This window comes from Adiantum capillus-veneris, chromosome 17, assembly GCF_014529385.1.
Source record: "Adiantum capillus-veneris isolate H3 chromosome 17, ASM1452938v2, whole genome shotgun sequence".
Classification (NCBI taxonomy): Eukaryota; Viridiplantae; Streptophyta; class Polypodiopsida; order Polypodiales; family Pteridaceae; genus Adiantum; species Adiantum capillus-veneris.
In genome coordinates this window covers 29,469,696-29,497,409 of record NC_140947.1, presented here as the reverse complement: position 1 = coordinate 29,497,409, position 27,714 = coordinate 29,469,696, and the positions used below count along the sequence as shown (strand labels likewise).

At 44.8% G+C, this 27,714-nt stretch overlaps 1 protein-coding gene across 1 annotated transcript; it reads left to right on the top strand.

The window, feature by feature from the left end:
* The first annotated feature begins 94 nt into the window (after positions 1-94).
* Positions 95-27,121, top strand: PEX10 (peroxin 10). The gene is made up of 11 exons (XM_086486398.1): positions 95-426; positions 17,137-17,168; positions 17,248-17,337; positions 17,418-17,512; positions 17,583-17,814; positions 17,894-17,963; positions 18,075-18,153; positions 26,098-26,228; positions 26,335-26,420; positions 26,496-26,581; positions 26,665-27,121. The coding sequence occupies exons 1-11, from the start codon at positions 258-260 to the stop codon at positions 26,765-26,767; spliced, it is 1,173 nt and encodes a 390-aa protein (XP_086342524.1). The 5' UTR covers positions 95-257; the 3' UTR covers positions 26,768-27,121.
* Positions 27,122-27,714: the final 593 nt, after the last annotated feature.

The following is a 27,714-nucleotide window of genomic DNA, read 5'->3' as shown; positions in this document are numbered from 1 at the left end:
GGAGGTATTTCAGCCTAGGCTAGAAAGGTACTTTCTCATCTCTCTCTCTCTCTCTCTCTCTCTCTCTCTTTCTTCTTCTATCTTTCTCTACACACACGCATGCGCTTACAACCCTCTCGACTCTCGAGTCTCCACAGAGCGTACGTGCAGGTGTTGTGAGATCGCAGCGATTCTCTCTCTCTCTCTCTCTTTGGGGCGCAAAGCCAATTGTGACTTTGATGGAAACCAGGCTTTCCTTCTAGACGACAACCACGATAATGTCAGAGATCACAGAAGACGACGACGCAGCAGCAGGAAGAGCAATGTTGAGGATGCGACAGTACCCCAAGGCCAGCCAACCCGAGATCATGCGTGCCGCAGAGAAGGATGAACACTATGCCTCCCACCTCTGTCAGGCTTGCCATGATGCTTTCCGCCGTGCCTTTGGTTAGTATAGAGAGAGAGAGAGAGAGAGAGAGAGAGAGAGAGAGAGAGAGAGAGCCCCATTTTAGTGGAGTAAATTTTCTTTTGCATACTTTGCTCTTGCCCAAACGCACAGATTTTCAGTTTATCTCCAACCAAGTTGAGCTTGCTGGATTTATCACAGAGATGATGGTTTTTCAGAGAAAATTCGAGGTCTTTGCTAGCTTTGTAAAAGAACCAAGCCATTAACTATCTTGTCATATACCGTTGTATTGCATTCTTCTCTCAATGTTTCTGACTCAACCTTTACACTCGGTTGGCCCTTTTTTTTATAGTGAAGAGTATAATTTGGGGCCTTGCAAGCTTTTTAGAGATGAATTTTAGTGGTGGGTTTCACTCGAGCACCTTGAGTGTCCCACTCTTGAAATGTTGTGTGGGCAACAAGTGGACACAGCAAGTAGTTGATTGAAACAAAGCTAATTGAAAGTCATCATTAGCAAGTCTGTAAGTGATTAATACAGATGTTGCTTTTTGCGAGATATGTCAACTTTCTGGATGCTCTAGCTCCGGATGTCATGTTCATCCTTTAGGTTTCTTTATTTCAAGTATTGTTCCAATTGCTTTGTGAGTGTGTGGTAAGAGCCAAAATGTTTTTTGCCTTCTGCAAGAAAAATATGATCTAACGACGGCATTCACTGCAAGAGTGTTTTAGCTTCATGATGTAGTAGAACTCAAATGGAGAGGGAAGGAACCGGCTCGGGGAACAAGCCCGTAAAGAACACTCGGGCTGATTTGTAACATGTCAGAAAGTTGGTCAAAAGATTGCAAGGGAAGAACCTGCTATACTAGCCAATCGTGGCCAAATCTGCACACCTGAAGAAGGGCTGCCCCCAAGGTTGGAGCTCTCCAAAGGGATGTATGGAAGAAGCATCCAAATGTTGCTGACTACGTGAGTAGGAACTAAATATCCCCACCAAGTGTTGACACTACGTGCAAACCTGTTATCCAAAGGATCTCGACAAATCTGTTGTCGATCATCAATAAAACTACCCATAGAAGGTTGCAAACTTGTCCCGAAGTTGTTGCTGACAAGCTCACAAGAAGCTGTAAACTGTCCCATAATTGGTACTGACAAGCTCACAAGCAATTGTAAACTGTCCCACAACTGGTACTAACAAGCTCACAAAAGGACAAAGAAGTGACCAAATCTGTAGGGCTACACTACCATCGGGTAAAGGAGAGAACATGGAGGGTCTACACTCCAACAAAACCTCCTCGAATTGTTGTCATTGTTAGCTAAGGGTCTGCACCACATGCTCCACCTCTAATCCTCATCCGGGGAAGTGGGATGATCAAACAAGAAGTGGCTTTGGAGATAGAAATATCCCCCTCTGCCCGTCAAAGCCAACTCCAACACATGCACTTGAACTGTTGTATACCGGAAGAACAAGAGTCAATTGAAGCCGGAATTGGAACTTCCATTCTTAGATAGAAAATGAAAAACTATGGAACATCCTCTGCTTCAAGAAGGGAAGTGATTCCTTTCTGTCATCCATAATCCACAATCTGGCACAAGAGTGAATCTGGGCTTATCTTGGATTCATTCATCTAGGTATAATATGGCACATGAGTGCAACCGAATCATCAACTTGTTACCATTGGATAGATAGCTCTATCTACAATTTCCAAGAAAGATTAACACAGCCATAGAAACCTCCTTGTGAAGTGAGGAAGAGGATCTTGCTGCTGTCCAAATACGTCTCTTTGAAGAAGAAGCTGGAAATGAATAGCTCCCCCTCTGGATCCACCAACCGCATGCTTGCTCCCCTTGCGGGAAGTCACGTTAACATGCATTTGGGAAATCCAAAGCAATCCAGCATTGCCACACATTTGACGCCTCCATCGGGTTCCCCTCGGTGAAGAGAGGTCGGGGTAATCAAGGGTAAAGACGGGGAAGTCGTAGACGAGAATCCAATGCCTCCACATACCTAAATCTGCCCCAAACTGGGTGAAACTCATAAAAAAACAGCAAGCTTTTTCACTCTCAATCATGTCCAAAACCACACCGGATCAGCCACATTCGAACATCCAGGTGGTCATATCACCATAGGACTCTATTACCATGTCAAAGGTGGCAACGGAAGATGCAATGAAGACAAGAACTGGCCCGTGATCCGGTGGGTACCTCGACTCCGATCTAGAACGCCTGCAATGCCAAACACATGAACAAGGCACATTTGTGGAGAAGAGAGATCATTGAGGATGAAAGAGACATGACATCCTAGAGAGAGAGAGAGAGAGAGAGAGAGAGAGAGAGAGAGAGAGAGAGAGAGAGAGAGAGAGAGAGAGAGAGAGAGAGAGAGAGAGAGATTCTCCATGTTGATAATAATCTGCTCATACAAGTGACCAAGGGTGGTCCGACATAGAACTGACATGCCCAATGGATAGACCCGAGGTGCACACAACTGCGACTGCTAGTGACACTGCTAACTGCTCTTGCGTACGAGACCACTAACACGGTCTCCACATGGACATCACCTCCAACATGCTCTGAGAGCATAGATCTGGTGCATCTCCTCCTCGCTAGATCTAGATGTGGATCTAGATCTCGGTTGAGGAAACCTGTTATTGCATGGGCACAAGGCCTGTGAAAGGCTGCCCTGAGGTGGTACTGCACCTTAGAGATGATCTCCGAGCACTGCATCTGCTGCCCATGAAAAACGTTGGGGTTGATCTGCTGAGCAAGAAAACACTGACTGATCTGGAGGAAAACACTAGTTGCTTTGCCTCTGCACCATGCCACCAAGCCCCTCTGGGGCACCCAAGGGAGGGCGCCCCCCTCTGGGCACTACTGCAATGCATGACTGAGGAGACCCCCCTCTCCCTATATATGCCAGAAGGCTGACTGGCAGACCCAGCCCTTAACCCCCATGAACATGATAAACGGGGGAAAGTGGCACCAGATGCCCATGGGGACAATGGAAAACATCACAAGACTTGGTTATAATATTCCCAGCCTGCAAGAGCTCAAATGGCCATTGAACAAAGCCCAAAACCCGAGCTAAACATGGCTATACACAACCCGGCATGAGAAATCTTCCTCACACCAAGCCTCTCTTGGGCACCCAAGTGAGGGCACAATTGCAATGCATTACTGAGGTGAACCCCCTTTGCCTATATATGCGAGAACGCTAGCTGGCTGACCCAGCCCTCAACCCCCACAAACATGATAAATGGGGGAAAGTGGCACCAGATGCCCATGGGGCACATTGGAAAAATACCAGAAGGCTGGGGAATAATATTCCCAGCCTGTAGGAGCACAAATGGTCATGGAACAAAGCCCAAAACTTGAGCTAAACATGGCTATATACAACCCGAACATGAGAAACCTGCCTCACACTGGCCAGGCACAGCCACAAAACAACCCTTACTCCCTAGCACCTGTCCCTGTGAGAAATTGGGACTAACTGGACGAATCCAGAGATGCCTAAACTCTAACATCAACTTACAGGTTCCTGCCGAGGGACTTAGTCCCTAGAGAGGTTAGAGAATTTAAAACTTAACTCTTCCAACTTATGGGACCAGGCTGAGGGGCCTAAAACCTTTTTAAATATAGCCAAGACCTCTAACTTGTGTAGAACATGCTGATGTGGCTGGCTCTACGGACATTCGCAATTTACAGTGCAAATTGTAGAGATGATGATGTGGCAGGAATGTAGGACAGCCCATGGGGTGCTTGCTTTTGGAGCCAAGAGCTTTTAGAAGTGAAGCTTTTCATGAGCTGCTTTTGAGCTTGGCCAAGGGCGTTGAGGGCCTCTCAGATTAGCTTGGGAGCACTGAGAGGAGGAGGACCCTTGTGCATTGTATTTTGTGAAGCATAATATTAAAGAAATATCGAGAAGGGGCGCCAGTCTTTGGGGCGAGTGCATCTAGGGGGACGGAACTATGCCATGCCATGTCGACTCTGCCTCTCTCTTTCTGTATTCAAGTTATTTGCAGTTTCTCTCGTATGTTGCAGTTGATCTTCGGCTTGGGGTGTCCAAGTCTATTACTGTTGTATCAGAGCTCAGACGATTCTTCTTCTACGAAGGATCCGATCCTTTTTTCTGCAACACACATGGATTCTCATGCACACGTCTCTGTGGGCCATGTGGACATGCTTCACCGACTTCCAAAGCCAATTTTGCACCTATCTCTAGATAGGAGTGTCTAGAATCCTAGGAGGATTAGTACGAGCGTGATTCGCAGGACCTTCATGTTCGATTAGATTAGGTTTCTAGTTTGGGAACCCTCTTGCATAAAGGTTTGTACAAGCATTTTGACAGATGTTATTACACTTTGGTGCGATAATGAGAATGCGGACTCCATTTAGTGACTCATAGGTCACGCCTAGCAAGGATTCGGTATGCACGCCGGCGCACTGTCATACCCAATGGACAGGCTAGTGTCTGCTCAAGGGGGGGCTAAACCAAGCAAATGGTAACAAGAAGAAGAAACCAAGCGGCCCTTGTCACAAATTGCTGACGTGTCAAGCCACTGAAGAACAGAGCCAACCTTCAGATCACGGCCGAGGGGCTAAACCCTAAGAAGCAGAAGTAGTAGAAGAAGAAGAAGCGGAGGAAGTTCCCACTAACTTATGGGACCCCGTATGATGGGGCCCAAGTGACATAAAGGCATTAAAATAAAGCAAGGCCACACACACACACACACACACGCTCGAAGAGGTTGATGACGTTTATGGATTTTCGTTATCTGCGTTGGGTTGTTGTCGTGGAAAACTGTACAAATTTCCGTGTTTACGCTGACAATGATGACGTGGCAGCTTGTACGGGTTTTCGTGATTGTTGGTTGATTTTTAGCACCAGCTTTGGAGCATAGTTGCTTTTGAGTTTGAGTGCTTTTCATGTAATTGCTTTTCAAGGCCAAGGGCCCTTAAATAAGTGTAGAGGGCTAACACACTTCAGTGAGAAGGTGCAGAGCGCGTACTGAGTTCAAGTAATATAAAGAAATACCGAAAGGGGCGCCAAGTTTTGGGGCCAATACTCTCTGGGATGGAATTCCGCCACCCCGTGTTGCGTGTGCTTTCTCTCTTTCAGTTTCAGTTGTTATTGGAGTGCTAAAAGTCTGTTCAGTGTAACAGACTTGGACACTTAAAGTCGAAAATCTACCACGACACGGCAAGATTCACTTCAAAACAGTTCACAGTTTACAATTGATTCAACACTGGCCCGGTGGAGGTCCGTGCCTAGAGATATTGGCCCCAAAGACTGGCGCCTCTTTCGGTATTTCTTTTTGTATTAATCTGTTGCAAAAGTACAAGCGAGTGGGAGGCTCTCACTCTCAGGCTCTGCGTCTAGATGCTCTGAGAAGTGGGAAGCCTTCCCACTTATTTAAAGGTTTACAAGGGATGCCAAAAGCAGAGCTTCAAAAGCTGAAAACTCAAAAGCTTGCCAAAAATAAAGCACTTTCAGTTTTCCTCTCACAAGCCCTCTTAGGGAAATTAAAGCAAGGCTTAAAATTAAAAGCTCTCTCTCTCTCTCTCTCTCTCTCTCTCTCTCTCTCTCTCTCTCTCTCTATCTCCTTGCGTAGAATCCAATGTAGCCAAAAGCAGACCAAAAACTGCCATAGGAATTGCCGTACGAAAAATCTGCCACGTCAGCTTTGCAACGCATTTTTCGCGAGTGCCGTACGGGCTTGCCACGTCAGCAAAACAACGTCTGGATCCGTACAGGGTAGCCACGTCATCATTCCTGCGTGCAGTCGGGAGTCCTTGCAAGAGGGTGTGTGTGTATTGGGCAGCCACGTCACTGAGTTGTGACATACCCCCCCTCTTGAAAGCATTGTAATCGCCCTCCATTACGCCTGGAAAATAGACAGAAGCCATAAACTGTCTTAGCAGACACTGACTGTTAGTACCGACGCACTAGGAACACACATCTAGCACGTGTACCAATCGACAGTCACATCACACGACGTCACAGGACATCACTTGACATCATAGGACATCACATGACAAATCACATTTAACATTCATTCGGATCTCAGACCATGATTTATCGGCAATGCAAGTAGCAATCGCATGTAGATCCACCCAGGACCTCATAGATGCCCGATTGACTAATCCCTATTGCAACCATGTCTATCGAGATCATTCAGACCAAAATGTTGCAGTCATTTCGTCTATCAGTTCCTACACTTAAACAAGTCAAGAACAAATCAGTTTCACATTGTCGGGAATTCCAGTTCATAAAGTCATACAGTAGAATATTGTCAACTCTCAGTATCGCTAAAGCTCAAAGAGACAATCAGTGACTCTAGTATCAACAATCGAGGCATCTGTGATTCTGTCGACAAAGGAGTGGAGTAACTCCCCTCTTGTGCATACCCACTCCGGCGAAGCTGAATTCGGGGTTCCATTTGGAATAGACTATGCTAAACCAAAAGCTTCAAGGTAAAGATTCACAATCTGAGGAGTATCTGCTAGGTTCTCCTCCTCCATCCACTTTGCATTCAATGCAGGATAGTTCTTGAATTTAACCAAGAACCGCCTCTTTGCTTTACCCTTAATCTTTCTTTCTTTATGTGCCAATATCTGTTCTGGAGCAAGGATCTCCTCGTTTTCTTCCACTTCGGGTTGCTCATCAGGCTCCCATCTTCGGGCACAGCGCCTCTAAAAGGCTTCAAGAGACTCACATGAAAAGCATTGTGAATCCTCCAAGTTCCAGGCAGCTTCAGTCGGAGGAGACATCCCTTATCTTTTTGGAGATCTGGAAAGGTCTGTAGTATTGCATACTAAGCTTTGGAAAAAGCCTCTTCTTTCCCTTTTTCTTTCTCAGGCGTGTCTTCTCAAAACGTAGGAGCACCCAATCATTCTCCTTCAATTTCAGATCGCGACGATGGCGATCTGCTACCTTTTTCTGTTTTTCTTGAGATTTTTGCAAAGCCTCGCGGACCTTGGCAAAAGCCGTGTCCAAGTCGCACGTGTACTCATCAGCTTCAAAAATCTTATCTTTCGTGCTTAGGAAGGGTGGAACCTTCGTAGCACCATCAATAATTTCAAATGGCGCCTTCCCCATCGAAGAGTGTATCGTGTTGTACGCAAATTCCACCAAAGGTAAATACTTTTCCCATTGAGTCTTCTGATTCGAGATGTAAGACTTCATTAAATCTAGTACCATTGAATTGGCAATCTCAGATTGCCCGTCAGTCTGCGGGTGGAAAGATGACGAGAACTGCAACCGTGTGCCAATGTTCTCCCAAACAGCCGTCCAAAACAAACTCGTGAATCTGGGTTCCGTGTCGGAGGCAATCATCTCAGGCATGCCATGTAATCTGAAGATCTGGGCCACAAACAGTCTTGCTAAGTGATCCGGCTTGACTGTTTTCTTCATTGGAATGAAATGAGCCTGCTTGCTAAATCTGTCAGTAACAGTCCAGATACCATCGTGACCACTCTGTGTTCTCGAGACATCAAAAATGAAATCCATTGCAATACTTTCCCAGGGGCGGGTGGGTATGGGCAAAGGCTGTAACAATCCCTGTGCTTTATGCCTGTCAAACTTGACCTTCTAGCATACAAGCAACCGCGCACAAACTCGTCCACATCCTTCTCGAGTCTCGGCCAAAAGAAGTATTTCTCTACCCCTTTCAAGGTGGTAGCAATGCCATGGTGACCTGTAAAAGGTGGACAGTGGCATTTGGTCATAACCTTTTCCCTCAACGGCTGTGTAACACACAACATGGTTTTCCTCATCAAGTAGCCATCCCGAATGGAATATCCCGCTTTTGTCTCCCCATCCCGTATCCGTGTGAAAATGTCTGCAAAATCTGTATGTATGGCATACTGATCGACCATATCCTCGAAGCTCCTATGATGTATCGCGGAAATATCTAGAACCAACGGCTTCCGAGACAAAGCATTTGCCACCATATTCTTTTGTCCCTGCACATGGACAATTTGGAAGTGAAACTGTGACAAGATGTTCGCCCACCTCATCTGCTTTTCCGATAGCTGCTTCTGTGACAAGAAGTAGGGTAAACTCTGATGGTCTGTGAAGACGGTAAAATCCGCTCCGAGTAGGTAATGTCGCCACTGAGTAAGAGCTTGGATAACCACCAAAAGCTCTCTCATAAATCTGTGCTGTCGATTCCGGCCTTGAAAACAATCGGCTTTCGTAGGCAATGACATGGCCTTCTTGCATTAAGACCGCACCCAAACTACGACTACAAGTATCACAATATACTTTGAAAGACTTCTGCAAATCCGGCAAAGTCAAAACTAGTCATGTAGTCAATCTCTCTTTCAAGGTCTGAAAGGCAGTCACCTTTGTGGATCCCCACGAGAAAGGAACTCCTTTCTGTGTCAACATATGCAAAGGGGAAGCAACGGTCAACCCCTGCAAACTTTCTAATGAACCGCCTGTAGTACGAACACAATCCCAAGAAGCTTCTAACTTCATGGACATTCTTCAAATCGGGCCAATCACAGATAGTCTCGATATTGGCCGAGTCCGTCTGCACTCCTGCTGCGAGACAATGTGTCCCAAAAAGTGTATCTTTGGTAGGAAAAATTCACTTTTCTTCGCATTCATCACCAACTTGTGATCTCGTAATGCTTGAAAGACCTGAAGCAGATGTTCTCTATGTTCTGCCTTGTCCTTGGAGAAAACAATGATGTCGTTAAAGAAAGTGCCAACAAATAGTCTGTACTCTCGAAAAATCTTGTCCATCATCCGGTTAAATGTCGCAAGAGCATTGGTTAGGCCAAAAGGCATAACCAAAAACTCAAATAACCCAAAAGTCGTTTGAAAAGCTGTCTTATAGACATCTCCCGGCGCGATTCGGATCTGATGATATCCACTTTTTAAGTCGATCCTGCTAAAGCACGAGGATCCCTATAGTCGGTCAAGTATATCATCGATTCTAGGAATCGGAAATCTGTTCTTGATGGTGATTTTGTTGAGAGCTCTATAAGCGATGCACATTCTCCAAGATCCGTCTTTCTTCAAAACCAACAACACTGGAGAGCAGTACAGTAAAGTACTAGGTTGGACAAGACCCTTTTCCAAGAGGTCTTTCACTTGGTTCATAATTTCTTCGTTCTAGGCTCGGCTCACACGGTAAGGTGGCCGGTTCGGTGGTGTGCTTCCTGGTAACAGATCAATGGTATGATCTTTAGGATGAGCGGGTGGTAACTCCCCTGGCAGGCCCTCTGAGAAGCAATCTGCATGAGTGTAGAGAAAATCTTGGCGTTCTTTATCAAGTTCAGACATATTTGTCTTATTCTCATCATTCATCTCTCTCAAGAAGATCGAGTAAACAGATAGACTGGTTTTTATTAATTTTGAAATGGCCGAAGCCGATACAATAGGGACGGACTTGCCCTTAAGTTTTACATCGAGTACAATGGTTCTGCCCTTCTCTGTGGTCAAAGTCGCTTTTTTTACCCGCCGGTAGTCGACCACGGCGTTGTTCTTGTGGTACTAGGGAATTCCCAAGAGGACATCACAACCTTCCAAAGGCATTATGTAGAAGTCCTCATGCCCCAAATACCCCTGACAATGCAACCGAAGTTTGCCAGTGCCAGGGGTAATGGCTACGTCCCTGCCGAGTGCCGCTAGAACTGCTTCTGCTAGTGGTCCCATTCAATCGGGTGTGATCTCAAGCCGCGCAGCCAATTCAGGTGAAATGAAGTTGGCCTTGGCTCCTCCATCAAAGAAGATCAGGGCTTCTTGGTCTTTCATTTTGCCCCATGCTTGGCAAAGTTCTATACTCGCGTCCATCGTGCTTGGGTCAATACCCACGCAATCTGGAACTAGTCCTGTTTTCATCTTGCCTTTTCCTCCATGTTCCTCAGCTGCTCTCTAACCTTCAGGCCTGTCTTCATCCTTGTCGCTCTGTTCTTTCGGTGCCTTTTTAGTGCAATTCGCGGAGATGTGCCCAGTTTCCCCGCATCCAAAGCACTTCCCCTCCTTGACGTAGAGAGCTCTCTCTCGAGGAGTGAGTTTGGGTCGTGCATCCTTTTCTTTCTTTTCTAGGTTGCTCTCCTTTTTCTACTTTCATTGTTCGAAGTCTGTTCGGTCCTTTGCGTCATGATTTCATATGTGGGGTAGGTCAAATTGCGTGAGTGAATGGCAAAACCCTGTTTCGCATGACTGATCAGTTCCTAAATGGAATCTGACTTTTGCTCTAAGCAGTGATCTCGGATCTTTGTAGGAAGACCCAAGGTAAACCGCTCAATCTGTCCTTTGAACGAGATCTTCTTAAATGAAGAGATTGGTAGAAAAGAGCTCGAGAATCTCTCGCAATATGCGTTCAATGTATCCTTCTTGGTCATCCGAAGATGGTTCCAAGCAGTTCGTATGCGTTCGTACTCTAGAGTTAGCCAAGAAAAAATAAAAAGCCTTTTGAATTTCAGTCATTTAACTGGCGCTGTCTTGTTTAATAGAAGCGTGGACCACCAAGTTCGAGCATTTCCCTTGAAGTAAGAGGTAGCCCTCCGAATCTTGGAGTGCTCTGAGTAACGACATCCAGAGAAAGCTATGTCAAACTGCTGTATGAAAGCCAAAGCCTTCGAAGCATCTCTATAACCAGAAAACATGTCAAATTTAATTGACTGTCCACCTTCCTTAAACTCACAGACTTTCTTGCTTTTATCTTCCAGAAAGTCATACTGCTTGGCTTTATAAAAATTCTTCTACTTTGCATAAAAGCTGCTGTCGTCAGAGTCCGAACTATCTGAAGACGGGTCCTCTGTAGAACTGTCAACAACTGGGCGAGATTTAGGCTTCTTTGCCTTTTTCTTGCCCTTTCCGAAGCTTTGCTTTTTACCTTTTTTGTTTTCTCACTTGAGTCAGAGGAGCTAGAAGAACTCGAAGAAGAAGAAGAAGAACTGGGTACTCCTTCAAATTGAACACGCTTCTTCTGCTTCCTTGCCGATGCAAATGTAGATTGATGACCCAAATAACCGGGGAAGTCAGTTCCTTTCTTCTTCTTTTTGTCGTGCTTTTTTGCTTTGTTCTACCCGTCAAAAAGCTGAGCAATTCGTGCATCAACCACCTCTTCTAATTCTTGCTCTGTGTACATCCTTGGAGTAGGAGGTTTCTTCAGTGCCGGTTTGAGGGGTGGTTCTGTGGTTTGCCGCCACTGTGAGTGCACCTCGTCGAAGGAGGCTTGGCTCATAAATTTTGCAAATTTCGGGTCCTTCACAAAATTTAGCATCATCTTTGTTGCATTGTTGATCAATCGTCGACGCTCCATCTCTTCGAGCTCCGCTTGAGTAGGCCGAGGCGGACCATACTCCTCGCGTGAATCCTCTTCGTGATCTCTTCCGGCATCTCTGGATGCAGAGGAAGTTGACTGATCTCTGTTTGAAGCCATGAGTGGGACGAAAAAAGGATCGGATTTCTTGTAGAAGGGAAATCAGCCGTGCTCTGATACCACTTAACAAACTTGGACACTCCAAGTCGAGAATCTACGCGACACGGCAAGATTCACTTCAGAACAGTTCACAATTGATTCAACACTAGCGCCCTCGGAGGTCCGTGCCTAGAGATATTGGCCCCGAAGACTGGCGCCTCTTTCGGTATTTCTTTTTGTATTAATTTGTTGCGAAAGTACAAGCGAGTGGGAGGCTCTCACTCTCAGGCTCTGCGTCCAAATGCTCTGAGAAGTGGGAAGCGTGCCCACTTATTTAAAGGTTTACAAGGGATGCCAAAAGCAGAGCCCCAAAAGCTGAAAACTCAAAAGCTGGCAAAAAATAAAGCACTTTCAGTTTTCCTCTCACAAGCCCTCTTAGGGAAATTATAAAATTAAAAGCTCTCTCTCTCTATCTCCTTGCATAGAATCCAACGTAGCCAAAAGCAGGCCAAAAACTGATGTACAAAAAATCTTCTACAAATCCGTACAAGGCAGCCACGTCATCATTCTTGCCTGTAGCCGGGAGTCCTTGCCAGAGGGGGTGTGTGTGTATTGGGCAGCCATGTCACTGAGTTGTGACATTCAGTCTGTTCTTTTCTATTGGCACGTGGTGCTCGTCCTGTGACGGTGGTATCGACGTGTGCTTTTCTGAAAGCATACCGGTCCTACAAAAGAGCAGACAGAGCAAACCGGCGCTTCCGAAGTCTATTGGAATCTTATTTGAAGTATCTTCGGGTCTCAACCTCGGACTTATTAGCAAGTTCCTCCCTTACTTCATCGCACATCGGACGTGCTCCTGTCTTCACCGCTTGTGTCTTCCAGGGCATAAGCCATAACGATCACTTGCAAGAGAAGGATCAAGGATTTGTTTCGAGTTGTTGTTTTCTCCTTAGAGGTAGTGCCATACAGAGGTTGGTCTATAGCTACCACGCCGCATGCTCCAAGGACTTGGCAAGATTTCAAGAAAATTTGTGTCCGAAGTTATATGGTTTCGGACATCTTCCTTCAGAGTGCAACTTCTGGCAGCGTGGGGGTATCTTGAAATGCTTGCCATAGAAACACTAGCAAATTACGACTTGAAATTTTTAGAGATCTCTCACCAGGTGTCTCTTCTCAAGATGATAACCTTGGAGGTCCAATGTAATGCTACGTCTAGGACTATCATCGCCACCAGAGAAACACTGTTTGTCCAAGAGCTAATGGACCATGTTATGGTTGGCTATGACCTTACGGAAGGAACCTAACCCTAATTTTTGGTGCAGGTTTTAGGATGGAAAATCGGTCGACTTTTCAAGCTTGACTGATGTCGAGATTGCTTCTTAAGTTTGAAGTTAGTTTGAGAATCTTTTTGAGAACTTGTTTGGTGATCCCGTTTGGAATTTTTTTAAAATGGACGGTATCTGTTTTAAACCTGTCTTGGTGCCGATTTGAATTGTTTGACTCTTGACTTTTATACTGGTTTCATTGATTGGTGATTTTACTCCCAGGTGGAGAAGTGAGCAATATTGTTTTGGTATTGTTTGAACCTCGAAACGACACAGGCCGATGTCTGGGGAGCGTTTCATTGTATGTTTGAAAACCTTGGAACGACGCAGGCCGATGTCTGGGGAGCGTTCCGTTGTATGCTAGAAAAGCTCCGAATGATGCAGACCAATGTCTGGGGAGCGTTTGGTTGTGTGCTTGAACCTCGAAGCGACGCAGACTGTTGTCTGGGGAGTGTTTGGTTGTACAGTCCTGTGAGCTCATGGCTCGACCTTTTTAGGTTATTTTCGAGGGGAGTAGCGAGGTAGTGGCGAGGTAGTCATTGAGTAGCTTCATACCACAGATCGTTCGTCTCGAGGGAGTGCTCAGCGGCGTTGTTCGTTGTGTCTTGTAGCATGCATATGTGCGTATTTGTGCTGCATTGTGATGTGCCAACCACTGAATATTCCTAATTGGATGAGATTGCCTGGGTATGTTCTAATGCATCAAGACACCCATGGAAGATCAGTGGCGGTGTGGGTGTGATGACAAATTTTACTACGTCGGAATATCAAGAGTTCCGATTAGGACGAAAGGAGAAGCCAACTCCTTGATCAAAAGAGCCGAAAGGAACTCCTTAACAAAAAAAGAGCAAATTGATTGTCCCTCGGAATGACCCTGAGAAATCTTTGAGCTAACTTGAGTTGTTTTGTAGATATGCTGTAATCGCGGACGATTACTTTCTTTCAAGAAGGGGGGATGTCACAAATTGCTGACGTGTCAAGCCACTGAAGAACATAGCCAACCTTCAGATCACGGCCGAGGGGCCTAAACCCTAAGAAGCAGAAGAAGAAGCGGAAGAAGTTCCCACCAACTTATGGGACCCCGTTCGATGGGGCCTAAATAAAGCAAGGCCACACACACACACGCGCGCGCGGAGAGGTTGATGAGGTGGCAACTGTACGGATTTTCGCAATCTGCGATTGACTGTTGACGTGGCAAAGTGTACGGATTTTCGTGTTTCACGCTGACAGTGATGACGTGGCAGCCTGTACGGATTTTTGTGATTTATGTTGGCTGATTTTCAGCGCCAGCTTTTGGGACTAGTTGCTTTTGAGTTTGATTACTTTTCATGTAACTGCTTTTCAAGGCCAAGGGCCTTTAAATAAGTGCAGAGGCATGACACAATTGAGTGAGAAGGTGTACCGGCATTGTACTGAGTTCAAGTAATATAAAATACCGAAAGGGGCGCCAAGGTTTGGGGCCAATACTCTCTGGGGTGGAATTCTGCCACTCTGTGTCGCGTGTGCTCTCTCTCTTTCAGTTTCAGTTTTTATTGGAGTGCTAAAAGTTTGTTCACTCTGTTCTTTTCTATTGGCACGTGGTGCTCGTTCTATGACAGCTCTAGATTGTCAGCCGAGTAGCAAGCTAAGTACTACAAAGAGGACAAATGTTACGGATGCGGGGAACAAGGGCACATTCTTACCAAGTGCCCTAAACAAAGCATCCAGTGATCAGGCCGAGGACAAGCGAGAGAGTTCTAAAGGGGCAGAGGAGTGAGCAAAGAAAGGAAAGACAATGGCAAGACTGGTTCAAACTTGTGGGGACTGACTTAGAACAGATTGATGAAAGTATGGAGCTTTGCAGAGCGTCGTGCAACGTACGAGATCAAGAAATCCGTATCTTCTTCGACGCAGGAGCCAAGGCCAACTTTATTTCGACTGAATTGACGGCTCAACTTGGAATCAGGCCAGAGGAAATGGAACCACCGATGGAGGTAGTTCTAGTGGCACTAGGACGGGATTACACCGATGGAGGCAGTTCTAGTGACACTAGGACGGGATTATAACTGTCATAGGCAAACTTCGGTTGCATTGTTAGGGGTGTGTAGGGCACGAGGACTTCTACATCATGCTTCTGGAAGGGTGTGACATCCTTTTGGGAATCCCTTGGTACCACAAGAACGGCGCCGTGGTCGATTACCGGGCAAGAAAGGCTAAGTTGAAGAATGAGAAGGGTAGAGATATCATTCTTGATGTAAAATCAATGGGTGAGTCTATCCCAAAATTATTGAAATCGAGTCTTTTTTTTTGCTTGATCTACTTGAATGAACTAAATGACAATAAAACGTCAAATATGTCGGACTTAGAGAACAACAAGACATTTTACAAGCTTAAGCTGTTTCTTTCTCTGAGGGTTTGCCTGGAGAGCTACCTCCTGAGAGACCTGAAGATCACACAATCGCTTTGATTCCCAGCAGCACTCCACAACAAAGCCCAGAATGAGGAAATTATGAATCAAGTGAAAGAGCATCTTGGAAAGGGTCCGATTCAGCCCAATACATCAGTTTATTGTTCACCAATGCTGCTTGTATTAAAGAAGGATCTTGGAGAATGTGCGTTGTGACTATAGAGCTCTCAACTAAATACGTTTCCAATACCCAGGATCGATGATATACTGGACATGTTCCAGGGTTCTACATGCTTTAGCATAATGGACCTGAAAAGTGGCTATCATTATATCGGAATCATTCCTGGAGATGTATACAAGACCGCGTTCAGGATGTCCTTTGGATTGTACGAGTATTTGGTGATGCCTTTTGGTCTCACAAATGCTGTTGCAAACGTTCGTTCGGAAGGTCATGTATTGGCTTTTTGTGAGTGTGTAGGACACTATGATTGGGCACATACAAGATGCACAGCCTCAAAGATAAAAAATCCATAGTCACAAGGGATGCATTCCGGGACGGGGAACGGGGAACAGGGGATGGAGCTCAAATGGATTTTTAGTGTAAAAAAGAGGGCAGGACGGCAAGTGGGGACGGAAAAGTGGGGACGGAAAGCCCGAAAAAGGGCGTCCTCTGTTACTATGAAAAAATCAGCTCGAGCTTCATATATTCTGGATGGTAAGAGGGGGATTATGTATCTCCCATGTACTTTATGTGGCTTGTCTTGGTTACTACATCTTTTCAGTGTATGAGCTTTGCAGACTTGGCAAAGCGTTGTATTTGATGATCACAGGACACTCACACCCAGCAAAGATTACTCTCAGGCAGGTTACTTTAGACAAGATGTTACATGGTGTGGCGGCTCCAGTTTGACGTGAAACGTTCTTCCGTTTCAGGGTTTCGAGATTTTGAAACGTTTCATTTCAGGGCAAGAAAAAGAGAAATGTGTTTTGTAATAATGTTTATATACATCTTTATCTATTTATTTATATTTAGTATTCATATTTATATGCACACATACATATGTGGGTGTATATGTATGTCGTACACAATGCACACCCGCAACTATATTCATAAGCATACACATATACAGGTGTAACAAGTATGTATAGATACACACACATACATATATATACACTGAATTTCTTTCTATACATGCGCATACACTCGAATATTCATAGACATGTATACAAATTAGAGCAAGGTGGAATAAGAGAGGACACTGTGTTGGAAGCTTGAGGAAAAAAAAGCAAATATCAAGTTGCTCGAATGAGAAAAACCCAAATCTATGTTTTTGTATCATTAAGGGTGTGTTTTGTATCATTCATTAGCGACCAATTCTTATGTGCCAAAGAGAGAGCAAAGCAAAGGGTCTCTAAAGCAATCTCTCCATTGCAAACTCTCTCCGCCAGTTGTCTCCTGTTATTATCAGTTCACTAACTGTTGGTTTCTCTCTCAAACTTTAGTTTTTCTGAACTTTCATGTAAGCCTCAAACCAGAGAATGCATAAAAGTGGTCTCATTGATAATTTCTTCTTAGTTCTTGTCTGATTTGAAGGAGATTAATCACTCCCTTGTTTTTTCTTTTTGAATCGCTAGTTATAAATTGACTTTCTCTCATGCTGGCAGGAACTAGATTGGCTGTGACATATGAGAACGAGGTATTGAACTCTTTTGAGCTTACATGTTGTAAAAGCTCTGTAGGGGTGCATCTAAAACTGTTACCTTCCTTGGCCGCAGACAAGATTGGCAGGTTGTGTCCTTTATTACCTCCTAACTACTGGATCAGGTCTCCAAACATTAGGGGAAGAATATTGTGATATAGCACAGGTCTTTTTCAGCTTTTATGCTACATTCTTAATCTGAGTCCACCAGGGTTTGCACAAAGCTGAACTGTTTTATTTTTGCAGGTGGCAGGCTCATCTAGGCTTCCATTGGCTCCAGCAAGGCGCACCGTATTGGTATTTTTTCAGACAGTCCTTCCTTACATCGCTGAGCGGCTTAGGTATGTTAGCTCATTTTTGAGATCTGTATTATAGCACGCTGCAACTTATTGATATTTAATACTTTTGCAGTGCAAAAGCTGCTTCAAGTAACGGGTACCTATCCTCTGATACGTCAGAAGATCTCGGACATAGCGAGAGGGCTTCTGGTGCAAACAGTATGCGACACACAGAAGGAGAGGTGTCTCAGCAATCTGCTGGCCAGGTCAATGACAGCGTAGTGGACCGCAACAGAGATCCCACTAGCCCTTGCTCACAACGCCTACAAAGTTTGTGGACTGCAGCACTCCAGCGATGGCCTAGAGTATGAGTGGATGGTTATTTAGATTTGGCAATATGTGTTTGTCCAGGAGAACATCTTAGAAACTGTGTTTCTCTAGCAGGTTCTTCCTGGCTTGCGGGATGCTTTTCTCTTTGCAGTAAGAGGAAATCTGATGCTCTTTTATTTTGAGGGTAAAACTTTGACTCTTTTTCACTTATGACCTTGGGCGGGGTTAGGATGATTTGAGGTACAATATCTTGAGATGAGCGTAATTTGCTTTCAACTGTTGTTGGTGTGTGCAGGAGTTTATTATCAGCTATCAAAAAGGGTTGCAGGGGTTCGTTACATCCACATGGGAAAACTGTTTTACAAAAAACCCAAGTATGCTCTTCTAACACAAGATTACACAATTCAAGTGCATGAGCTTAATTTCACTAATTTGCATGCAGTCCCCCCCCCCCCCCCCTCTCTCTCTCTCTCTCTCTCTCTCTCTCTCTCTCTCTCTCTCTCTGTCTGTGCAACGCTGATTTCTATTACTTGAGAAAACTCCTCAGAACCCCCAATGGGTGCTGATTCTTAGGGTAAGTACATGACTGAAATACACAGCAGGCCCGAAGGCAACATCTGAAAAACCATATACAACTAGCCACAAGGACAGAAACCTGAAACTGTATGAACTGAAAAATGCCAGGGGAGAAAACTAAAGAGAGTAAAAAGTGCCTTGGCCATGTAAGGAAAAGAGAGGATGACAGCTGCCTCTGAAAGATGGGCACTTCCCACTGAAGTGCTCTCTGCGACTGTACTCCAAAAGCCCAAGATAAACAGAAAGCAACCAGTAGTATCAGCGAGAAAGCAACTGGCTGCTGATGCAGCTGCTCAATATCTGGCGAACACCCACCAACTTGTACCATTTGTAACCATGGAACTGAGGAAGCATAGAATGGTAACAGTCGATGGTAAAAATGATAGATAAGAAACAACTAACATAACCAAGAAATCTACTGCGGGAAATCAAAAGAAAGAATTATCAGCTGCCAAGGAAGTCCCGACCACTTGAGCATATAGTCCGCTGTCCACTTGCTGAGGGTGGCTCCTATAAGCAGAAACTGGTGAGGCTAATTCCAAGAGCTAGTAGAGGAAACACTGTGGCTTGCCAAAAAATGTCCGGCAGCAGAAAGCCCAGTAGAGAGAGTAGAGATCCAACACTATCACATCCCAACCTGCCAAAAACAAGGAATCCAAAACAAGGAAACCAAAAACCACAACAGCAGGAAACCAAAACTAGGAAACCAAAAGCGAAAACCTTACTGACCAAGAACCCCCCCCCCCCCCCCCCCCCCCCACCCTTTCCAAAACACACACACACACACATCTTTTTAACCCAAGCTACCTATAGTGCATGCAGTAGATCCTGGCTTGGCTCGGGAACTTATAATCCAAGAAGCGCTCGATTCTTTGCAAGCCAAGCCTCTTACGCTGTGCACTTGCTTTTCTTTGCTAGCAATGATGCTGCTTGATTCTGACAGTTCTGACAACCTGCCTTTCGAAAACGTGAAGCTTTTTTACCTATGTGTTTTTGGTTGTGGGTCAGTAAAAAGAAAGAAAAAACACTTCAGTCAAAGCCTTTGGCCTTGGCTTATGTTATTTTATAGAGTTTAAAATGATTCTATCCAAACGACCCCAAGAGCAAGCTCGAAAGTGCGTAAAACAAACAAACAAAGAAAAACACCCACACACAGGAAACAAGTAGAACAAAAGCAAGACAAAATCAAGGCGAAAGCGAACCAGCTAGGAGAGAAGATGAGTGCACAAAGGGTCTCTTCTGAAAAGCAGACAATACAGCTTCGGCTACGAGCAGCATCGGAGGTGATGGGTGGTTGCAGCATCGGCGACGGCCGCTTCATCGGTGGCGGCCTTGACAATGAGCTGTTGTGGCTACAAGGCAATGCAATGCCGGTAAAATCCCAAAGAGAAACTGAAACCGGCCCGTGGGGCGGTAGGCGTTGGCTTTCACCCGAAATTCTTTACTTTACTTTAGACACACAGAGAAACTTCACGAATAAGCCTGTGATTGGAATTCACCACTTCAAGACAAACGACGGCGTGGCAGCTAGAGCACTACCAAGCAGACAACGACACCCTGTTGGCCCCAAAGAATGGCGCCCTTTAGGTATTTCTTTATTCTTATTATACTTGAGAAAAACCTGTAAACTTCCACAAGATGTCCCACTTTTATCAGGCTGAAATTCCTCTATTCCAACCCGATTTCAGCAACATAACCATAGTAGAAGTCTCCACGGACAAAATCCCAAGCAAACATAGACTTTCCACGCACTTTAGAGCGCTTTGCAAAACCTGGCGAGAAATTGCAGCTCGCTGAACTCTCTGTTTTGCACTCCGATCCGCGTGCCGATCACTTTTCTGGATAGCCCTCGAGCTCTCGCACCTGTAGGGTCACTTGCCCCTTGAATTAGACGAGATTCCTCGTGGGAAATCTCTCCAAAATGGCCTGTACAAGCACCCAATGCTTTCCCGAGGCTCCCTTGACAAATAAACGATCCGAACCCTTGCACCTAGTCAAAACGACGGCCTGGCAGCTAGAGCACTACCAAGCAGACAACGACACCCTGTTGGCCCCAAAGACTGGGGCCCCTTTCGGTATTTCTTTATTCTTATTATACTTGAGAAAAACCTGTAAACTTCCACAAGATGTCCCACTTTTATCGGGCTGAAATTCCTCTACTCCAACCCGATTTCGGCAACATAACCATAGTAGAAGTCTCCACGGACAAAATCCCAAGCAAACATAGACTTTCCACGCACTTTAGAGCACTTTGCAAAACTTTGCGAGAAATTGTAGCTCGCTGAATTCTTTGTTTTGCACTCCGATCCGCGTGCCGATCACTTTGCTGGGTAGCCCTCGAGATCTCGCACCTGTAGGGTCACTTGTCCTTTGAATTAGATGAGATTCCTCGTGGGAAATCTCTCCAAAATGGCCTGTACAAGCACCCAATGCTTTCCCGAGGCTCCCTTGACAAATAAACGATCCGAACCCTTGCACTTAGTCTTCACCAAGTTGTCCAAACCTGTCCATGGCTGTAATTGCAGGTTTTTGACCCAATTTTGCCACCATAACGGTGCAAATATCCCTGTAGGTCAAAAGTACACGTCAAGGACACTTTCCCTTGCGGTATGGAAGCTTTCCAGTGAGTTGCAGGTTAATTTCAGCATGCTGTGATTTTCTGTTTTTCCACTTTTAGGTGCCTACTGCCCTGTACACGCATCCCAAGGCCTTTCCGAGGCTCCCCTGGCGATTCCTTGCAGTTTAGGTGCGAAACCCTAAACCTGCACAAAAACACAGCAGGCTGTAATTCTCTGTTTTGGACCGTTTGCGAGCGGAGTGAGCACGCCTACGCGTGTCTCAGGTGCTCCCGCACGCAATGGGATGGTTTCCCTTGTAAATCGGACGAGTTTTCACGCGAGAAAACTCTCTGATGTCGCATTCCTTCGCGATGGAACTGTGCGTACCTGAAGGGGATTAGCAATTAGCTAATCCGGTTCTTGTACAGAAGGCTCTTGCCTTGGCAAACGCGCATAAAACCCCCAGAACTGTACATGGTCATCTGAGAAGCCCAACTAGTGGGGCATTACCATATGTGCAAAGGGGAGAGAGAGATGCGCGAGAGCAAATCATCGCGCTACATAGAGCAAGGGAGAAGGCAAGCTTTCCAATAAAGTTGTGATCACCTGCACCCACTACTCACACACACTGTAGCACTTAATGGGTTGAAATCAGCCCCCCTCTCTTGAAATGGGCAATTGCATCAGGAGCTGCCATGTGTCGAGTTTGCCTCTTTTGAGTTAATTCCCTAGTACCCACCAACTTATAAGTGTTGCGAGGGGCCTAAATGACTTTGAACTGAGCCTAAACACCCTTTTACTGCTTGGATTCCAGTGCCGATTAGCCCGACCAACTCGTGGTGACCTTCCCTTCCCGACTGCGGGTGAAACTCTCGGCCGTTGGCCGTTTCACACTGGCTACGCAATGTCCGACCATTTGCAACTTCAAAAAGAGGGTCCCAAAAATTAAACAAAAATCATCGGAAAGAAACCAACAACTCAAGTTAGCAATTGCCACGTCCTCGTGACAGTAACGCCAGCCACCAACGTGCTCTTTTGATTCTCTCTTCTCTGTCATGGTGGGGTTGTGAATAAGCCATCCGGGAAACCCAATCAAGGGAATAGCACCCTAGGGATGTCGAAACTGGCTGTAGAACTACCAACCAACATGTGGTTGAGGGTTGTAGGTGCAGGACAAATGATGGTGATTGATATCCTGAGTCCTCATGGTCAATAGGGGAAAACCAAGTAGCAAGAGCTGTTGTTGCAGAGGGGAAGTTGCAAACCTCGAAGCCTAAACAAAAGGTAACCGAAGAACTGAATTTATCCACAGTAATAGGTTGGCAAAGGCAATAGATTCCAGGGCTGCTAGTTGGCGATCACATCCCTTGCGTTGGAGGAGGCGGGTGGAAGACAAGCACCTAAAGGATTGAAGAAACCGAGAGTAGCCATCCTAAAACAAAAAACAAATAAATTGAAGAAACCGAGCTTGAGGTAGCAAGGATGGACGAACAAGACGGGGTTGCTGTAGTGATCACAGAGGCCATCTCTGTGGTGAAGGGGATATTGTTCTCACTCGGCTTCTCTTTGCATCTCAAAAACTTTGATTGGAAGTTGGAAGGGTGTCTGGACTTTGAGGGATACATCATGAGGTCAGGCCAGGTTGCAAATATGTCTACTACAAAGGTTTCATCAGGAAGCTTGGGTAAAAAGAGAGCTTAAAGTCATGCCAGGTTTTGCGATTGTCAAGCTTCTAGGTTAGGGAAGCCCACCATGTCAAGACACTATCTTTGAGGAAGGAGGTGACTCATAGTAACTTGAATTCTTTTGTGGAGTTCCCGTTACTAAACATGACATTGAATTGTTGTAGAAACTTGAGAGCATTGTGAGAATCTTGAATGCCTGAGAAATTGAAAAATTTAACTGTGGGTTTTGGACCAGAATCTGCCATTGGAGGTGCTAAGAAATAATAGTAATGGTGATGGTGGCCATTTGATGAATAGGAGGGTGCAATTGGTGGTGGTGGGATATAGGGTGGAGGTGCAGAAGGCAACGCTAGTGGTGCTTCGGAGGCCGCATGTGGTCGTTCTCCTAAAGCAACGTGTCCACTTTTCCTCTTTTAAGTTAATTCCTAGTACCCACCGACTTATTGAGTGTAGCGAGGAGCCTAAATTAATTTGAATTGAGCCTAGACACCCTTTTATTGATCGGATTCTAGTGCTGACTGGCCCGACCATCTCGTGGCGACTTGCCCTTCTCGATTGCAGGTGAAACTCTCGGCTATCGGTCGTTTCACATTGGCCATACAATGTCCGGCCATTTGTGACTTCAATAAGAGGGTCCCAAAAATTAATTAAAAATCAAGGGAAAGAAACCAACAACTAAGGTTAGTGGTTGCCACAGCGTCGTGACATACCCCCCTCTTGAAATCGCAAACGTCGTCGATTGCATGCCAAATATACATGCCATAGATGATTTAGTGTGATTAGCACCCTTTTATCATCACATGTATTTGTAGGAAAGGTCATGAAACATAGATACAAATGACTTAATGAGACCTTCATACTTTTGTCATTTCATTTACGTAGAAGTGAGCATAATACCTTTAGCGTTTGTAAAGCAGTGTCCACTTCTATTGCACTGAATCCGTATGTACATTTGATGTGCTAGCTCTATCATTACCCCTCCTTTGAGCACGTTGAGTTGGGGCATACGTAGGCTATAACCAAGCTATAATCAAAGGCCTCAAGGTAGAGGTGCAATACATTTGGTGACTCTAGCAGTTCACACTCTTCCATCCACTTTGCATCCATAGGTGGATAGTTCTTGAACTCCACCAAATAGTGTCTTGCAACCTGTCCCTTAACTTTTCTTTCCTTATGCCAAAACCTGCTCAGGTACCAAGATCTCATCAAGTTCCTCAACTTCTTGCTGATCTTCATGTGGCATATCTTTTGGCACATCACCCACAAAGGGTCTTAGAAGACTCACGTGAAACGCATTATGAATCTTTTAAGTGTCAGGCAGTTTCAGCCTATACGCAACATCACTGATCTTCTCAAGTACTTGAAAAGGCCCATTGTAACGCATCCTGAGCTTCGGAAAAACCTTTCTTGCCTTTCATTTTCTTTAACCTTGTCTTTTCAAACCGTAAAAGTACCCAATCACTAGGTGTGAACAACGATTCACGACTGTGGCGATCAGTAGCCCTTTTCTACCTTGCCTAAGTCTTCTTCAAGGCAAGCTTAATCTTCACAAACATTTTATCCATGTTTTCTACATATCGACTTGCCTCAAAAATTGTCCTTTGTGGTGCAAAATGGGAGGAACCTTTTTGCCACCCAATAATCTCAAAAGGTGCCTTGCTTGTTAACGAATGCACCGTATTGTTGTATGCATACTGAAGCATGGGCAGATACTGTTTTCACTTGCCCTTATTATCTAACACATCATATTTTAGCAGATCCAAGACAATAGAATTAGCCTCTTTTGACTGCCCATCAGTTTGTGGATGAAATGAGGAGAAAACTTAAGCGTGGTGCCTATGTTTTCAAACAAGCCTCTTCAAAACAGGCTCGTCATACGAGGATCACAATCATTGACAATAGAAAGTGAAATACCATGGTACTTGAACACATTGTACATAAACAACTGTGCCATGTGGTCAGATTTTATCTTCTTCTTGACAGGAATAAAATGGGCCTGCTTGCTGAACCTGCAAATAATGGTCCATATACCATCATTCCCTGTCGACGTTCTTGGAAGATCAAAGATAAAATCCATAGCAATGCTTTCCCATGGCTTATGTGGAATAGGCAGTGGCTATAATAACCTTGGTGCCTTTTGCCTGTTGAACTTGACCTTTTGGCAAATCACGGCGCATGCATGCTCGAACAAAGGCATCCACATCTCTCCTCAAAGCAAGCCAATAAAAGAATGTTTCGGCCGCTTTTACTGTCGCATCTATTCCATGATGCCCTGCATATGGTGGGACATGGCTTTCTACCATAACGTTATGTCGCAATGGCCTAGTGACACATAATCTGCCATGCATCATCATAAAACCATCCTTGAGGAGGTAGTGCTCATGGCGTTGCCCATCTTGCAACTGTTCAAAGATCCTTGCAAAATCTTCATTAGTAGCATATTGTTTCTTCCATGTCATCAAGCTCATTATGATAAGGAATTGACACAGCTGAAATTTGTGGCTTTTTGGATAACACATCAGCCACAACATTCTTCTTGCCTTCCACATGCAAGATTTGAAAGTGGAACATAGAAAGTATGTCTTTCCATTGCATATGCTTTTCAATTAACTTTGACAGTGTCAAGAAGTATCGCAAGGTCTGATGATCTATCTAGACAACAAAATCAGCACCTAGTAGTGCTTCCATCTAGAGAGTCCATGAGTCACGGCCAATAGCTCTTTCTCATAGATTTGCACCGTCTTTTCTGCCCCTTGCAAAATTCTGCTTTCGTAAGCTACTTGTGTCAGATATCCAACATCCTCTTGCAGATCAGCCTAGTGCTGCTGCAACAGAGCAACCTCACAATTGTCCAGCATCCATTAGTCTCAAAGATTGTAGATCTCAGCCCCCATCATTAGCGTTTTCAGTTTTCAGCCCATCCTTGACATCAGCCATAGCTTCGTCGGATGTGCAGATCTCCATCAACATCCCTAGCGTTTTGCATTTTCAGCCTTCAGTTTCGCAGATCCAAGCATCTAGAGCAAGATCCCATTAGCATCTCAACATCTAAATCAGCATGTGTGCAATCTAAATTAAATACCTCTCTCTCTCTCTCTCTCTCTCTCTCACACACACACACACACACACACACCCCTCTCTCATGGAGTAAAAGGAACATTGAGTACGCATTAGCATTCATCCTGAGTTATCACCATAAATCACTTCCATTGCACATAATATCAAGAAGCGTCCTTCATTTCTCCAAACTTTTGCCTCTACAATGCTATATACAAAGCTGAATGTGGACCTCCTTAAATTCAGAGTCACGTCTCTCATCTCAAAAGTCTTCGCTTACAAGTTTGAGAAGGATATAATATAAGGCGTTGCTAGTAGAAAAGTCCCCTCTCTCTCTCTGCCTATGCGTGTGCGTGTGCAGGGGTCGTGATGAGGCTCACTATATGTAATGCGATGGGGCTTACTCTTCCGCTTTTGTGTGATGGCAATTTTATGTTAGCAGGTACCATATGTTGGGCATGTTCTTATTAATTCAACTAAGCATTGTGGGAGGAGACTGGCTGAGACGGACTGCTCTTCCAAACCTAGCAGACTCCATGAGAGCACAAGCAATGGATCAGAACTTTACCGTTGGTAAGGAATTTGAAAGTGCAACGTAGTAGGATCTAGGGTCTTTTAGTAAGTAAACCTGGAAGTGCACCATTGATGGGGTCTTCTTATGTGTTTTGGAATGTCACAGGCCAAAAAGGTATTTTGGTTTTAGACGAAGAAGGAAATCAGTTGCTGGACTCTTCAGAGCTTGGCAAAGGAGCTTCAGAGAACATGGTTCGTACGTGTTTCATGCGTTTGCAGCTGCTGCATTGATTTGAGATATAATTCTGTTTCTTGTGCTGCCTACAGGCTTCTAATGGCTCTAGTAAATGTTCGCTTTGCTTGAGTCCAAGACAAAGTCCTACAGCAACTCCCTGTGGTCATGTCTTCTGCTGGTATACTCAGAAGCAGCAAATTAGGTTGTTTTTACCCATGTTTTTTACACACTTCAACCAACTTAATTTGATGTCTGTTGCAGGAATTGTATAATAGATTGGTGCAATGAGAAGACCGAGTGCCCTCTTTGCCGGTCGCCTATGCTACAATCCGATCTTGTGTGCATGTACAATGCGGATGTATAGGTAGTTTTGTACATTGTCTTTCCTAGGGGCAACCTCCGCCTTTGCACGTGAATGTTATTCCACATTCTGACTATCTAGATAGCTCTGAGTTTGCATTGCCAAAAAGAGTTTTGGGTCTGCAGCAGTTGTCTCAGACGAGCAATGTTTTGGTGAAGACCTTAAACTTTACCTTGTTGTAGTGCTTTTGGAAAGGAACAAAAGGCTGGAAAGAAGTTCTTGACTTCTTGTTTTGATCTCTTAGTCAAAATATATGTGTCGCTTGCACCCAAGCATATGTACAGACGAAGCGTTAAATTGTGAGATGTATTGAGAGGTGGACATCTGAAGGCTATACCATGTCACTGATTTTGTTCATGGATTAAGTTGCACTCATGTACTTGTCTTGTTGGTTCCATTCATTTACTTGCTTGAGGAGTCCACTGCAAGGATGGGCATGAATTTCAAACAATGATGAACCGTTAGTAAATGGCGTTACTTAGGAATCATTTTGTTTGTGCTGAAATGTATCATCAGAAGTGTCTTAGTGTATCATGTTACGTTTCTGTTTTCGCATTTCTGAACTGTTTTTTTGGCGAATATTTATTACAATTTGTTTCGTCTGATCCAATGTGTACGTAAATTTTGGCCTTATGCAAACTATGATTATTTGTGTGGTAGGTTAGAAAGATTTAGATCCCTGTTTTGCAGGAAAATGACCTGGGGAAAATCTTGATGTAAAGAGCTGAACGGCAAGACATATTAATGCGTTGACACAGTGCTCACATATCCCAGTTTGTAGTGTAAATCCCGATTTCCAAGGTAAAAATATTGTCATTTTAGCACTTCAGATTTGGCAGAAATGCTGAGTGTATCATGAGCTTAAAATTGAGGCCAAGAAAATGGTTTTTTTCGGGCAGTGGTGCAACAGTTTCTTGCAAAAGCACTGCATGGGTTTCACAAGAGAGAGT

Excerpts from the sequence above, each read along its gene's own strand:
- PEX10 (XM_086486398.1), top strand. The coding sequence starts at position 258 with ATGTCAGAGATCACAGAAGACGACGACGCAGCAGCAGGAAGAGCAATG. Across the intron at positions 17,169-17,247 it reads CTGTGACATATGAGAACGAG|ACAAGATTGGCAGGTTGTGT; the intron begins GTATTGAACTCT and ends CCTTGGCCGCAG. Across the intron at positions 26,229-26,334 it reads GGATCAGAACTTTACCGTTG|GCCAAAAAGGTATTTTGGTT; the intron begins GTAAGGAATTTG and ends GGAATGTCACAG.